The sequence below is a fragment of the Chanos chanos genome, chromosome 9 (genome assembly GCF_902362185.1).
Source record: "Chanos chanos chromosome 9, fChaCha1.1, whole genome shotgun sequence".
NCBI lineage: Eukaryota > Metazoa > Chordata > Actinopteri > Gonorynchiformes > Chanidae > Chanos > Chanos chanos.
Window position 1 is genome coordinate 40,760,592 of NC_044503.1, and position 17,010 is coordinate 40,777,601.

The following is a 17,010-nucleotide window of genomic DNA, read 5'->3' on the forward strand; positions in this document are numbered from 1 at the left end:
GGGATAGCAATCAGTGTATGTGTGTGACTCTCTTTCATTAATTTTGTTTATGACTCTGGAAGCAAGCATCTCTTGCTAGGAGTGCATGTGTTTGACTTGTTTGCAATCCCCATGGTTTTAGGAGGAAAAAAAAGAATTTTAACTGTGGATATATTCTCTTGTGTTACTGCAGTATAAGAACAATGATGGAACATGTTGTGTGGTATGAAATACGCATCGTTCCGTGTTGTGCGTGAGGATTATTCTCCGTGGCATGAGAAACGTGTTGAGTAAAAAAAAACCCACTGTGATTATGTTCAGTGGAAGTTTTGTCGCCTGGCCGTTAAACTCTGTGCCCAGTGCAAAGACAGTAGTGAAGATACAACACTCTTTCTCAGCTTAATATGACTCACTGTGTAGCTGCATTTGTAATTGAAATTTAGTTACTTCAAAGTCCTTTTTCATGTGGTATTTTCCATTATTTTGACCATTCCCAGTTACTTTTCACAGTTTGAGAGGATGAATCAGACCAAGCCGACACAGTGCCTATGCTGCAGGTTTAGATTTTATTTGAAATCGTCGCAAATGATCGATGTTTTGCATGTTAATATAAAGCTCAAAAATCACTTCTTTTTCCCAGCATTCTTAGGAGCTCCGTAGTGCACCGGTTCTCCCCCCTCACACTTAATGAGAATTTTTCTATTGTCTTTCGCTTCAGTGTATACACACTTCTTGTCTTTTATTTTCCCCTCGCAGTCTAAGACGTTGAAGTTCTGTGTGCTAATAAAGCCCCCTGAAGCATCTTTTTCGCCCATTCCGGTCTTGGTGTCGCAGACCTTCTTGATGTCATCATATTCAGCACCTATAAACGTATTCTTTTTTTTGCAGTCATGATTGTACTTCTGGTTAATAAACTGCATCTTGCTGCAGTCTTTCATGCCTGGGCCAACGTGTTGATCTTTAAACATTTCAGGAGTGCCCTCGCCGCTTGTCGGATCAGTGAAACAGCTGCACAGGAGCAGTACAAAGAGAAGGGAATGGCGAGATGCTACCATGGCGTCTTCCTACAACACAGAGACAAAACATTTAAAAAAAAAAAAAAAGCACATTTGAGCGGGAAAAGAGAAGTGATCTTTTTTTTTTGTGTTGGTGTTATAGAAGCTATTTTTGTGAAATTAAGTTTAAATGATGGTAAAGTCAAGGATCAAGAACATTTTGCTACTAAAAAAACAGACAAACAAAACCTTTTACATGTGCATTTATGATTATAATCACAGTTATGGTTAAAGTTACTCACCGAGTTGCAATCCTGGGCTAAAATCCTTAACAAACTCAGATGCGGATCCTAAAAGAATTCAGCAGATGAAAATAATGACTATTGTCATGTCACTTAAGTGTCTCACACTGTGTATTTATAATCTGTAGTTTTACATTATCGCCTCAAACTGTTGGCTGTCATGCTGATGCAAAACAAACATAAAACAGCAGTTAAAACACCGAGTTGTACAGTTAAAACAATGAAAGATACAGTTAAAACACTGATTTGTAAAGTTAAAACACTGAATTGGGGAGTCAAAACACTAAATTGGGAAGTTAAAACACTGAAAGGTTAAACCAGTATAATTTACAGAAACTCACTAATTGTATTCGACACAGTTGAATAATTTACACCGGTGGAGCAAAGAGAACAGGAAAGAGACATTTGACTCCATAAATGAATAAATGAATGTTTAAATGAACTCATTTCACAGTAAAAGTCAAACGGGGAAACAGCCTGTCCTGTGGGACAGTGGTAGGTAATGCTGAGTAAGAGAAACGAGAGGAGTTGAACTTACCACCAGAGTCACTGTTTCAGCGTGAGGAGAGCACCCCCCTGTCACCTGCTTTTATTTCCCCAAGTGTTGGTCTGGTATTTTCAGATCAAGATCCTATAGTAATATTTGCCAAATTTGAATGAAACCTGAAGATATGGATTAGGTCCACGCTGGCAACGTTTCCATGCATGTTCACATTGGAAACGTATTCATTTCATTGCCGGACAACAGACCCAGAGCGACTTATAAATGAAGCAAAATACAAACCAAACATGAAGCCATTAAAGGGCTGTCTGTGGTATTAGCGTCACAACTAAAAGTTCAGTATCAGAGCAGATACAAGTGTAAGGAAAGCTTCCTTTACCGTGTGTGTCCCCAGACTGAAATTACGTTTAAGATTATGACAGCACAGAGAGGAAGCCTTGACAGTGAGAAAAGCATTAGATAAAACACAGAGCTTTGTGCTGAGTCCATCGCATTGACATCCTCTTCATTAAGTAACGCTCGCTAAGTCTTTACAGAGGTTTGTTAGACCAATGTCACTTTCAAACGTTAATCACAGATATTTCAAACGTTTGTCACAGATGTTTCAAATGCTTATCTCAGATATTTTCAAATGTTTATCACGGATATTTTCAAATGCTTATCACAGATATTTTCACACGTTGATCACAGATATTTTCGAATGTTGATCACAGATATTTTCGAATGTTGATCACGGATATTTTCAAATGCTTATCACGGATATTTTCAAATGCTTATCACAGATATTTTCAAATGCTTATCACAGATATTTTCAAATGCTTATCGCAGATATATTCAAATGCTTATCGCAGATATTTTCAAATGCTTATCATGGATATTTTCAACTGTTTATCACAGATATTTTCAAATGCTTATCACAGATATTTTCAAATGTTTATCACAGATATTTTCAAATGTTTGCCGCAGTTTCTCATCAGTTTTGTCACAGCTTGTATGACATCATTGACACTGTTCAAGTTAACCTTCTCACAGGTGTCCTGTGACAGGAAACAGTCATCAGTTATAGCTTTTCGAAGTCTTCTCTGGGATAGGAAAGGGAACAACTCATTTATGAAAATATCATTTCTGCTGGTGTGTCGGGTGTGAGCTCATAGACCTCCTCATCCTCATTTTCCTCATATGGTTTTCAGTCTCTCTTGTATCGCGTCACAGCACAGTGAAAACCAAGACCACAGACCAAAAACATCCCACTGCACACCATTAAAGACCACAGACCAAAAACATCCCACTGCACACCATTAAAGACCACAGACCAAAAACATACCACTGCACACCATTAAAGACCACAGACCAAAAACATACCACTGCACACCATTAAAGACCACAGACCAAAAACACACCACTGCACACCATTAAAGACCACAGACCAAAAACATCCCACTGCACACCATTCAAGACCACAGACCACAAACATCCCACTGCACACCATTCAAGACCACAGACCACAAACATCCCACTGCAGACCATTCAAGACCACAGACCACAAACATCCCACTGCACACCATTAAAGACCACAGACCAAAAACACACCACTGCACACCATTCAAGACCACAGACCGCAAACATCCCACTGCAGACCATTCAAGACCACAGACCAAAAACATCCCACTGCACACCATTCAAGACCACAGACCAAAAACACACCACTGCAGACCATTCAAGACCACAGACCAAAAACACACCACTGCAGACCATTCAAGACCACAGACCAAAAACATACCACTGCACACCATTAAAGACCACAGACCGCAAACATCCCACTGCACACCATTCAAGACCACAGACCAAAAACATCCCACTGCACACCATTCAAGACCACAGACCAAAAACACACCACTGCACACCATTCAAGACACAAACATCCCACTGCACACCATTAAAGACCACAGACCAAAAACACACCACTGCACACCATTAAAGACCACAGACCAAAAACACACCACTGCACACCATTAAAGACCACAGACCAAAAACATACCACTGCACACCATTTAAGACCACAGACCAAAAACACACCACTGCACACCATTCAAGACCACAGACCGCAAACATCCCACTGCACACCATTCAAGACCACAGACCAAAAACATCCCACTGCACACCATTTAAGACCACAGACCGCAAACATCCCACTGCACACCATTCAAGACCACAGACCAAAAACATACCACTGCACACCATTTAAGACCACAGACCAAAAACATCCCACTGCACACCATTCAAGACCACAGACCACAAACATCCCACTGCACACCATTTAAGACCACAGACCACAAACATCCCACTGCACACCATTCAAGACCACAGACCAAAAACACACCACTGCACACCATTCAAGACCACAGACCAAAAACATCCCACTGCACACCATTCAAGACCACAGACCGCAAACATCCCACTGCAGACCATTAAAGACCACAGACCGCAAACATCCCACTGCAGACCATTCAAGACCACAGACCAAAAACATCCCACTGCACACCATTCAAGACCACAGACCAAAAACACACCACTGCAGACCATTCAAGACCACAGACCAAAAACATACCACTGCACACCATTCAAGACCACAGACCAAAAGCATCCCACTGCACACCATTAAAGACCACAGACCGCAAACATCCCACTGCACACCATTCAAGACCACAGACCAAAAACATCCCAATGCACACCATTCAAGACCACAGACCAAAAACACACCACTGCAGACCATTCAAGACCACAGACCAAAAACATACCACTGCACACCATTCAAGACCACAGACCAAAAACATCCCACTGCACACCATTCAAGACCACAGACCAAAAACATACCACTGCACACCATTCAAGACCACAGACCAAAAACATCCCACTGCACACCATTCAAGACCACAGACCAAAAACATCCCACTGCACACCATTCAAGACCACAGACCAAAAACACACCACTGCAGACCATTCAAGACCACAGACCAAAAACATACCACTGCACACCATTCAAGACCACAGACCAAAAACATCCCACTGCACACCATTCAAGACCACAGACCAAAAACATCCCACTGCAGACCATTCAAGACCACAGACCAAAAACATCCCACTGCACACCATTCAAGACCACAGACCAAAAACACACCACTGCAGACCATTCAAGACCACAGACCAAAAACATACCACTGCACACCATTCAAGACCACAGACCAAAAACATCCCACTGCAGACCATTCAAGACCACAGACCAAAAACATACCACTGCACACCATTCAAGACCACAGACCAAAAACATCCCACTGCACACCATTCAAGACCACAGACCAAAAACATACCACTGCACACCATTCAAGACCACAGACCAAAAACACACCACTGCACACCATTCAAGACCACAGACCAAAAACATACCACTGCACACCATTCAAGCCCACAGACCACAAACATCCCACTGCAGACCATTCAAGACCACAGACCAAAAACACACCACTGCAGACCATTCAAGACCACAGACCAAAAACACACCACTGCACACCATTCAAGACCACAGCAGAAATCATAAGACCTCGACCTCTGTATAGATTAATGTCACGTTTTCAAATGTTTCTGACAGTTATTTTAATATATTACACTCCTCTGCGATTAGCCATACGTTGTTAGACACCACATTCATATCTATAACATGTAAGTGTCAGTTAAACTGATATGCAAACTCTGTAAAAGCACCTTTACCGAGAGCCGAACAAAAAACGGTTCTTTGTCTCCCGGGTCGCGGACGCGTGCAAATACACACACATGCAGCTACACGCGAAACGATATAGCATTACTACAGTAACACGACGTTTATTCATATAAAGTATCCCCATATCATCATCGGAGGTTCCAGTTATCTCTTCGTCATGTTCCGTTTGACTTTTTGTCTCTGAGCCATTTTTTTTTTCTTTTTTTTTTTTTTTTGACTGGTGAAGCATCTCCACCTCCTTACTTAAAAAGCATTCACCCCCTCCACTTCACAATGACCCTTTTACACGTAACACGGTGAAAGATGCCAAACACAAAGCGTCATTCCCCAATCCCATGCATCACGGGGACATCAGGTTGAGCTGTTCTCTTATTCGATCAGCCCTGTGATTGGTTCCTCTGTACATGTTCCGAAGAACAATTAAGACTGATTTTCTCTGTTTATTTCAAATGGGGGTTTTTGTTGTGTGTGTGTGTGTGTGTGTGTGTGTGCGCGCGCGCTTTTGTTTGTTTTTTTTTGTTTGTGTGCCTTTTTTTTTTTTTTTTGTCTTTTTTAACCAAATGAGACATTTTGAAACATTGGCATCTGACTGAGCAAAACTGAGTTGCCAGCAGTTTGGTAAAGCATCAAAGGGCTCCTCAACTTAAGGGCTTTATCTTTCAAATCACAATTTCATGTTCTGCAAACATGGATAATGTATGTATATGCCCTAATGATTTCTTACCAGCTCTGGCAATGATTAACAAAAAAATATACTGAAAGAAAAAAAGATGTTACAGTCAAGACATTTAAGTTGGATAACACTCACAGACATTATCATATGTGTGAATCACTTTTCTGTGAGGATCCTAAAGTCAAAAATTCATATCTGTATCGGGACGCTGCTCATGGCCTCAGTCTGTCTTTGACGTGTAAGGCATCTCGACTAAACTGACATGAAACTTAGACACACAAGCAGCTCCCCGAGGGCAAAGTGAAAAACGAATTCATGCACTCCAGATTGTAGAAAACCATGCGAACATTTGTCAAGGTAGTAGCCTACCACTTCACACGTTAAAAGCATTCCTGTAACCTTACCAGATGTTCTGGTTATATCATTTTCACGTGCGAAAAAAGTAAGTCGGGGTTTTTTTTTATTCTTCTTTTTTCTCTCGTTCATCTTTTTCCCTTCTAAATTACACGCTTACCCAACACTTTTTTTTTTCGGACAACAAAGCATAAAACTGCCGTTACCGCTGCCATCACGGCGGCGATTGCACACACTGAGTGGAATCCTGTCCTGCTATGCGCAACAATGACAATTTGGGGGGGGGGGGGTCGGTAAGAAATTGATATCCATATCATCATCATCATCGTCCTCATCATTATTAATAATATTATTATCACTATCATCATCATCATCATCGTTGCCATTGTAATGCACCGTGTATATAAACATTAGGCTTCGCTCTACCTGCTATGAACATTACAAATAATGTTTGAAATGCGTAGTGCCTCACAGGCTCCAACTCCTATTCAAAAGGAAAGACTTCTGAAATGCTTGTCTACAATAGTCTACATGTAAACACGCATTTCATCTACATCAAAAGCCCACACAATCTTTCACCTGTAACGTGTGCGTGGGCACCATTGTTTAGACGAAAGCTTTAATTTAGCAGGTGGGTCGGGGGCATACATTCCGTACGATGGCAGACAAGCCACGTCTCTGAGAGAACGCATTAGGACGCACGGGGACGTCGCAGAGGAAACTACTGGAAACTTAAAGACCGGCGAACATTCCAACGGAATGTTCCGCTTAAACGGACATTTGGTCGAACTGAGACGACTTTCCCAAATCTGAGAGAGAAAAAAAATTCTGCCTGACGGATTGGGCCTCTTTATCTGTCGCCGACGCCTGCTTCCCACGGCGGGTAATTAACTGCTGGGGAGAGCAGGTTGTTATTCCCGTACAGGTGGGTGGGCAGCCGCTGCTCCTGCAGCTTCGGGCGCGCCATACTAACCGTTCACCCGTTATAAACCGACTCAAATTACAGGCTGCATGCGTGCACCCGTTAAGCAGGAGCGCGAACACCGAGAGAGTACGAGGCCAACATGTTTTGTCGCGTTAAAAAAAAAAGACGCTTACACTAACGGAGGTGGAGAAACGCACACCGAAATATCCAGATCAGATCAAAATACGCCAACGATCACCCCATGCTTCTCCACTTGTTCGTTACGTTAGCGTAACCTGGACCCATGCGATACGCATAAGGTCGTTCAGGAAGTCTAAAGACATGGACCAGTCCCGAGAATCAAATGGGCCTTATTTACATCTTTATACTTATTCACAGTTTGAGTATTCATCGAACAGTATTACCTGGTGATATTTAATGAAATACTTTGAAACGGCGGTGCCAAATAGTACCTGTCTACACATGCGCAGCTAAGTTTGAAACCATGATAACGCATTTTTCTCAACACCACGTTCTTTGAAGGAAGCCAGGAAGTCTCAACCAATGAAAGTGTGAAATGAAAGAAAAGTTACCAAAGACCTCTAGAGACACACACACACACATATATATTTTTCTAAAAAAAAAAAAAAAAGTATATTTTTCCCTTTTCCGGGGTTTTATTGTTTTATTATTAATTTAAATAACTTAAATGGACAAACACAAAAATAACACCTCCCCCTATTCCGATCTCAGGCTTACATCAGGGCCAAGATTTATTTCCCCCCTCAAAAGCACAAACTGATCTTTCACAGAGTCCATGTTCCAATGCTAAGAGAGGGGTCCTTTGGGAAGTGTAGTCCTCACACTTGGAACTGCAGTCCAGAGCCAAAGCAGGAGGCGGCTGGTTCTGATTGGACGAAGGGGGGGGGGCGGACTGTCGGTTCTTCTCGATGGGTTCCAAAAGAAAAGGAATTGGATTAAAGTGCAGAACTGTCCACACAGAAAACAGGGTTTTGGAGGAGAAGAACAGAAAACAAAAGACAAGGCTTCACAGAATCAGTTTCCATCTGATCTCCATTCCAGGGTTTCACAGAAAACAGACTGCCCTGTGGCCCTGTCACATACTGCCGCTGTACCCAACACAGCCAACAGGGGGCTCACTTCACAAATCAACACAGCCCATATAACCACACGACTCAAAGGCCAGTCTCATCTTTTCAACATCATGTTTCCATCTCAAACTGATCTCCACAGATGGAAATATGCAATGTGCCTTGTTTACATTTTAAAATGCTGACTTTCTTGCCGGTTTTGTTTCATAAAGGATAATCCAGCCTCCGTTGGTTGTGTTCTGCCTTAAGTGATCTGGCTAACTGAGAAGCCTGGTTTGTGAAAAGCCCTCTGTAATTAGAAACACGATGGATACTTCTGTTCTGATTGGACAGTCGCTGTTGTCATCAAGCCCCGCCCCCCACCCAAAACCCATAACGCACTGCACTGCACATACGACAGCTCAAATGTTCAGAGTATTCATTCATTCATTCATTTGGGAGAAAAGAAAAGAAAAAACAAAAAACAAATACAAGAAGATACTCTTGAAATTATAGGACTATGTGACCGGTGGAAAAAAAAAAAAAAAAAGAGAAAGATATACATTAAGAATACGGTAAAAACAACTGGAAACTGGAGAGTGTTATGCACATAGGGAAGGAAAAAAACAACAAAAAAAAACAAAAACATGTTTGTCATCGTTTTAACAGACCACATTTCCACCCCTTTCTCTAGTTTTCATAATTACATGACACGTCATGTCCCCTCCATCGCACGCACACACAACACACACACACACACAGACAACCTGGGCACATAACATTAACTAAGCCTTCATGCTGCACTCTTCTAGGGAACAGCCTGACCGCAGCTGAGGTAACCGATTAAAAAAAAACACACACACACACACACGTGCACCTTACCCTAAATACGTGAGTGTGTGTGTGTGGGCGGTATATATGTAGCAGTGCCACAGAACAGACGGGGGAGAGGAGAGACTGGATTGCTCTCTCTCTCTCTCTCTCCATCAGGTAAACAGAAAGAGAGGTCAGAAGCGAGATTTAAGAGGGGCGGGGGAAAAAGAGAAACTAAAGGCCAGCTAATCCAGCAGACGCCTCATGTCTGAATCAGCGGTGTTAAGAGAGCCTCACACCAGTCTACAGTATGTCTCTTCTGTGGGAGATTCAGTGAACGCTTGAACCCTGAGAGTAACAGCTGAAAAAAGAAAGAAAGAAAGAAAGAAAGAAAGAAAGAGAGAAAGAGAGAGAGATGGAGGAGAGAGAGAGGAGGAGAGGGAGGGAGGGAGGGAGAGAGAGAGAGACAACAGACAGACGCAGAGACACGGTGATGTAAAGAGAGAATGACGTGTGATGGAAAACCAGATTGAAAGAGAAAACCAGGGAGGACAATACAGAGAGAGAGAGAGAGAGAGAGAGAGAGAGAGAGAGAGCGAGAGAGGAGGGGGAGGGGGGGTAAAGGCAGTCTGTATCATTTCAGTATTTACACAAACACATGGGTGTGTGTTTTTTGTTTTGTTTTGTTTTTTACTCTTGTTCTTATAGTCGTCTGAGGGCCCGTTTTTTATCCGTCTTCTTCTTGGCCACTGCACTGCTGCTGCTTGTGCTGCCGTTTGCTCCGCTGCCGCCTGTAGAGGGCGCCCCTGCGCCCAACACGCGTTTGCTGGGGTCTCCGGCGTGTTTTTTGGGTTGGGGTCCGTCGCCGGGCTCCTGGGCGGACCCCGAGGTGCCCCCCATGGCGTGGATTTCGGTAAGGAGGCGAGCGCGGGAAAAATACTCGGAATAGTCCTCCAGGAGCAGTCTCCCTGCCTCCTCATTCAGAGCTGACTCCGGGTTAGGGTGAATCAGCAGGCACTTAATGGTCTGGCACAGACAGACAGACAGACAGACAGAGAGAGATTTTAAAAACATTATCTAACACGGCCAGTAAAAAGCAGTTGAGAGACAGGTAAACAGACAGACAGTCAAGCAGGGGGGACAGACAGACAGACCTGGGCCTCTGTCAGAGACCTGTCATTTCTGGACCAAAGATGGGGTTAAACACCTTCTTACGGGTCACAGTTTCAGACTACTCCACCTCCAGTGTATATAAAACACTACCCCCATCTACAGCTCCACCTCCAGTCTATATAAAACACTACCCCCATGTACTGCTCCACCTCCAGTCTATATAAAACACTACCCCCATCTACTGCTCCACCTCCAGTCTATATAAAACACCACCCCCATGTACTGCTCCACCTCCAGTCTATATAAAACACTACCCCCATCTACAGCTCCACCTCCAGTCTATATAAAACACTACCCCCATCTACTGCTCCACCTCCAGTCTATATAAAACACTACCCCCATCTACTGCTCCACCTCCAGTCTATATAAAACACTACCCCCATGTACTGCTCCACCTCCAGTCTATATAAAACACTACCCCCATGTACTGCTCCACCTCCAGTCTATATAAAACACTACACCCATGTACTGCTCCACCTCCAGTCTATATAAAACACCACCCCCATGTACTGCTCCACCTCCAGTGTATATAAAACACTACCCCCATCTACAGCTCCACCTCCAGTCTATATAAAACACTACCCCCATGTACTGCTCCACCTCCAGTCTATATAAAACACTACCCCCATGTACTGCTCCACCTCCAGTCTATATAAAACACTACCCCCATCTACTGCTCCACCTCCAGTCTATATAAAACACTACCCCCATGTACTGCTCCACCTCCAGTCTATATAAAACACTACACCCATCTACTGCTCCACCTCCAGTCTATATAAAACACTACCCCCATGTACTGCTCCACCTCCAGTCTATATAAAACACTACCCCCATCTACAGCTCCACCTCCAGTCTATATAAAACACTACCCCCATCTACTGCTCCACCTCCAGTCTATATAAAACACTACCCCCATCTTCTGCTCCACCTCCAGTCTATATAAAACACTACCCCCATCTACTGCTCCACCTCCAGTCTATATAAAACACTACCCCCATCTACTGCTCCACCTCCAGTCTATATAAAACACTACCCCCATGTACTGCTCCACCTCCAGTCTAAATAAAACACTACACCCATGTACTGCTCCACCTCCAGTCTATATAAAACACCACCCCCATGTACTGCTCCACCTCCAGTGTATATAAAACACTACCCCCATCTACAGCTCCACCTCCAGTCTATATAAAACACTACCCCCATGTACTGCTCCACCTCCAGTCTATATAAAACACTACCCCCATGTACTGCTCCACCTCCAGTCTATATAAAACACTACCCCCATCTACTGCTCCACCTCCAGTCTATATAAAACACTACCCCCATGTACTGCTCCACCTCCAGTCTATATAAAACACTACACCCATCTACTGCTCCACCTCCAGTCTATATAAAACACTACCCCCATGTACTGCTCCACCTCCAGTCTATATAAAACACTACCCCCATCTACAGCTCCACCTCCAGTCTATATAAAACACTACCCCCATCTACTGCTCCACCTCCAGTCTATATAAAACACTACCCCCATGTACTGCTCCACCTCCAGTCTATATAAAACACTACCCCATCTACAGCTCCACCTCCAGTCTATATAAAACACTACCCCCATCTACTGCTCCACCTCCAGTCTATATAAAACACTACACCCATCTACTGCTCCACCTCCAGTCTATATAAAACACTACCCCCATCTACTGCTCCACCTCCAGTCTATATAAAACACTACCCCCATCTACTGCTCCACCTCCAGTCTATATAAAACACTACCCCCATCTACTGCTCCACCTCCAGTCTATATAAAACACTACCCCCATATACTGCTCCACCTCCAGTCTATATAAAACACTACCCCTATCTACTGCTCCACCTCCAGTCTATATAAAACACTACCCCCATGTACTGCTCTACATGTCTCAATGCTCAGTTGCATCAACATAAATGTAAAGGTGATTCAGAGGAAACAGGGGATTCAGTGGCTTTGCATAGTGATTAACACACCTAACATGACTCGTCTGCTGGGCTACATTAAGATTTTGGTCTTTAACACACCTAACATGACTCGTCTGCTGGGCTACATTAAGATGTTGGTCATTAACACACCTAACATGACTCGTCTGCTGGGCTACATTAAGATTTTGGTCATTAACACACCCAGTGAGACTCGTCTGCTGGGCTACATTAAGATTTTGTTTAATCTCCAGGGCTGGTTTTAACAGACACTGCGTTAGAGGTGATTATGAAGACCTAATGTCGAGCAGCTGTGTCGTTACCAGTAGAACATGTCGGAGTCCCAGTTCTGCTCTCCAGTCTCTCTTCAGCACGTTCACACAGATCTCCCCCTTATGGCCCACGTTTGGGTGGAAAATCTTCGTCAGGAAGAAACCTTTGGGAGGTGCAGCTGGGAAATCCTTCCCCAGGACTAAACGCATCCGGAAAACTCCTCCGGCGAAAGGGGTTCCCTCTGTATCGTACACACACACACACACGAATACACAAGGGGAAGGATAAATCCCAAATCAACACTTGTAAACTCATCCACGTGCACCACTTGTGACGTACTGTCTGATTTCAGTGAACACAGAGCTCGTCCCAGAAGAAGACTCATCATCTTTTTCAATATACGGAATTTCCCCACCATCCGTTTTGTCCTTAAGGACCCCCTCTTCCCTCCCACCCTCTCCTCATACATACACATATAAACAGATACAGAGACATGAGCATTTGACATAATCCACTGGCCATGAAAGCTGACTTTGAAGAGACGGGTTTTCAGCCTCATATGTTCTGTTTCCACTGAATTACACCCCCCCCCCCCCCCCCCCCCCCCCCCCAGTTAAGTGTGCGGGACCTCAGCTCCCAAAACCAGCAGAGACACATCCAAAACCAGCAGAGACACATCCAAAACCAGCAGAGACACATCCAAAACCAGCAGAGACACATCCAAAACCAGTGGTGGAAGGGGATTGACAACACATGTGCACAGACTGTGGTCTCTGACCTGGTCCCTCTATGGCCGTCTGGATCTCTGTGATGTCCTCTTCACTGGGGTAAATTTTAATCCCCTCCGGGGGGTCTGCAGCCAGGGCTGAAACTTCCTTATATACCAGCCTCAGCACCTGAGGTGGCAGGTTCTCCACGTTCGAGTTCTGAGGAGACAGAGAGAATATTGTTAGATAGTTCTTTCACGTGTGGCGAACGTCGATCCGGGGAACTGTATTCGCGATAGGAGAGCTGACGGTTAAATAACCGTTTAATTCCATTCCTACAACACCGTATCATCCGGTAGGTCTTCAATTCAGTTAAGGAACGGTTCTTATGTTTCACTGGCTCTGCCTTGGGGGTAAATTCAACTCTTCCATTTCTTGAGAATTTATAGAAGCGGCAAATATGCACATTTTACAAAAGGCTTATAGGCAGATTACTACTGCCAGCGTTGACGTCAAGCTGGCTTTTATTCAAGTGGGAAGCTAACGCCAAACTTAACCTAGCGCAGCCTAGCGTACCTTTTCATCGTAAAAATTAATTTAGCCCGACAGACAAACAGTGCATTTTACATGTCGGTTTACAACGTTCCGGTATTACTTTAAAATTATAACAATACTTGAGGTTTAATTCAACTTTACTGGCGATCTGATGATCTGGCAACTGAGAACTTCGGTATCGGTCAGTTAAGAGCTAACAACTAGGTCGACAGATTGAAATGATATTCTACAGCTATCTTCAGTCCAGTTAGTGAAAATATGAAAAATTTAAGTTGACCGACTTTAAGAGCGGCATCATTTGCCGTCTGGTAACAATTAACAGGTTAACAAATGTTTTCCACCTAACAATACACCGCTAATTAGCCAAGCTAGACAGCAACAAAACTTGTTCACAGTATAAGCAGAGATAAGTAACAAAGCACACAGATGACTTAAATTAACCAGATGTTTATTCTTTTCTCTTATTAACGTGTCTTCAAAAAGTGCTGACTTACCATGTCTTTGACAAAGAAGGCGAACAGATATGAGTTTAGCCGGTTTGAGAAACACCTAGCGCTTAGGTAATTTTATATGGCTAACTTAACTTGATTGTAAGCGAATTTACGCGGAAAATTTGCAAATAATAATGAGTAGAACTGACGGGAATAATGCCTCAGTGAACAACCGATCGCCGGTTACAACGACTAATCCTTTAACAGACGCAAAATTTCTTTTTTAGAATAACGCAAGTTGTGCTGAATAGCTAGCTAATAATCGGCTAACCAAGGCAAAGCTAGCACTTTGCAAATATAAGCTAACGACCCGAATTTGAGTATATTACTCGATGCAAATGTTGTCTTCACTTAAATTCAGAAAATGCTTATTGATTCTGTCTTCAGGTCGATTCGGGTCAATTTTAAGAACAATTAAAATGGCAGCGGCTTTAAATAAACGTTACTTTATTTCCCTGCCAACTGCTAGCTATGCTACAAATCGGCGACTGTAGCTGTAGCTAACTGTCTGACACAGGAACAAAAATACGAGTTAATTTTGGACCAATCAGGATTTCAGGAATGTAGTACGTATACAAACAACCAATGTTGTTAAACCAATAACGTTCGGGCGACGAGGTTTCGTCACGCTATTTCGCGAACACTTAAACCAACCAGAACGTAGAAAGCGGAAAATGCTCCGAACCCATAGGTGTGTTTGAATCAAACATATCCACCCACAGGGCAGGGACCTCGAGGAATTGGCTGTATTTCCAGCACAAACACCTTTTAGCCCAAATTTTGAGAATTTTTGGAATACTTTGGAATAAAGAACATGTGGTAGTTGTCTCTCACCAACAATAATTTGTGGTATAGAAATATTGCTTTTTGTGTAAAGGCAATCTGATGTGTTCTTTGTAATTTAATGCTGGCTACAAATTATATGGGATCACTTTGTTTGGCAACAGGATGTATCACGGGTTTATCCCATACGATATTTTAAATATAATGCGATATTAAATTTATTGTTAGCTATCATGATATCTTACATATTAAAGTAAATATTCAGTGACGTGTGGCTTGGTCATCTTTTCAGCCCTGAAGCACACATAAGTTAACTTCAAGATAGACCTCACACATGTAGTCCTAGTGCCCAAATGTGAATGTCTCTGACAGACCTGAGATCAGTATTAACTTGAGTGACAGGCTGCAATTTAAGAGTCAGTAAGGACCCACACCTCATGTTTGTATAATCTTACACTTTCCAAAAGACGCCGCGCTCTTTGGAGGTTTTACTCATTCAAAGAAACGGAGCCAGTTCAAGGCTGGGATCTCGGCTGCCGCGGTCTCTTTCTTTTCACAGTCTGGCGTGATCCCATTGCTCCATTCGTTAGCATAAAATTCGAACGAATTTCTGACGTTCGCTGAATTCCACCTGGGTTCGTGTTATTGTAAATGTAAATTGTAACTGTATGTGAATGTAGCTGCCTAAACATCAAATTCCGTCCGTAGCAATGCGGTTAGGATTGGGGGTTAACTTGTCTCTGGTCCAAAGTGATTTTAACTCAAGGCAGAGCAGTACGAAAACACTGTAGGTATGATCAGTACTGTGGCTTATGTCTCGCAATAGACGTAGGCCTAGTTCATGTTTATGGGGCACGATGTGTTTTTCGTTTGGCAGTTTAAATATTAGATATAGATACAAAGAAAAGATGACTGTCTGAAGAATTTGTAAAACGTTTGTTGTCATCTCTGCTGGAAACATTTTAAACTCAGGGGCAGAAATCCAAATCTGGTCGTTGTAGTAAACACGGTCGCCACTAGAGTGCGCTACAGTCACATTGTCTAAAGCAGTCATAATTATCGCAACATTTCGCAGGATAGGATTAGCAGATGGATATGTTTGTTTAGAGGCTGTCGGGGAGGGGGCATATATAAGTGACATTTCTATTAGTAAGAGAATAAATTAAAAATACAGCATATATTAACTATTATATGTCCAACTTCGGTCATTGTTATCGCGGTATTTGTTGTATCTGCAAAAAGAGCAAATGTTATAACCTCAGTTATTTCAGAGAATTTCTTCGACCATTTACTTTACTTTACTTTTTTATTTACTTGTTTCTGCACGCGCACGTATATCATCCATTGACTATGTCAGTTATTTTATTTATGTGCCAGTGTATGTCAGTCACTCTATTGTTGTTACCTTTGTACTTTTGTGTCTTTCACTGTGCGTGGTCATGTGTGGCTAAAGCCGTCAGAGTTGGCTTGCACTGAAAGCACCGTTAAATAAAACGGCCATTGTTACTATTATTGCTATCATATTATTATTCATATTAAATCCCCTTTTCCACTTTCCGGAAGCCCGTCTTGACCCGCGTTGTCCTGAGCGTCACGCTTACCGCGCGCTCCTCAGTGATTGGCCGGATGACTGTCTCTGATGAACGAAATGAGCGTTTGCAGACAAATGCGAGGAGGAAAACAACCCTTT

At 43.0% G+C, this 17,010-nt stretch overlaps 2 protein-coding genes across 2 annotated transcripts; both read right to left on the reverse strand.

The window, feature by feature from the left end:
• Window positions 1-602: 602 nt before the first annotated feature.
• On the reverse strand, window positions 603-7,547 carry LOC115821800 (ribonuclease, liver-like). The gene is made up of 2 exons (XM_030785591.1): window positions 7,446-7,547; window positions 603-1,043 (listed from the first exon to the last, which is right to left on the reverse strand). The coding sequence occupies exons 1-2, from the start codon at window positions 7,545-7,547 to the stop codon at window positions 603-605; spliced, it is 543 nt and encodes a 180-aa protein (XP_030641451.1).
• A 2,478-nt stretch (window positions 7,548-10,025) lies between these two features.
• On the reverse strand, window positions 10,026-14,713 carry ube2s (ubiquitin-conjugating enzyme E2S). The gene is made up of 5 exons (XM_030784967.1): window positions 14,541-14,713; window positions 13,563-13,710; window positions 12,835-13,025; window positions 10,206-10,414; window positions 10,026-10,142 (listed from the first exon to the last, which is right to left on the reverse strand). Exons 1-5 carry the CDS (start codon window positions 14,541-14,543, stop codon window positions 10,091-10,093), a joined length of 603 nt encoding a protein of 200 aa, XP_030640827.1. The 5' UTR covers window positions 14,544-14,713; the 3' UTR covers window positions 10,026-10,090.
• Window positions 14,714-17,010: the final 2,297 nt, after the last annotated feature.

What these genes read in the sequence shown, in the direction of transcription:
- LOC115821800 (XM_030785591.1), bottom strand. Translation starts at nt 7,547, where the DNA reads ATGGCGCGCCCGAAGCTGCAGGAGCAGCGGCTGCCCACCCACCTGTAC. An exon ending in ACCCGCCGTGGGAAGCAGGC is followed by an intron (nt 1,044 to 7,445) that starts GTCGGCGACAGA and finishes TCTGTGTTGTAG; the next exon opens with GAAGACGCCATGGTAGCATC.
- ube2s (XM_030784967.1), bottom strand. An exon ending in GACGGCCATAGAGGGACCAG is followed by an intron (nt 13,026 to 13,562) that starts GTCAGAGACCAC and finishes TGTACGATACAG; the next exon opens with AGGGAACCCCTTTCGCCGGA. An exon ending in GGAGACCCCAGCAAACGCGT is followed by an intron (nt 10,143 to 10,205) that starts GTTGGGCGCAGG and finishes AAGCAGCAGCAG; the next exon opens with TGCAGTGGCCAAGAAGAAGA.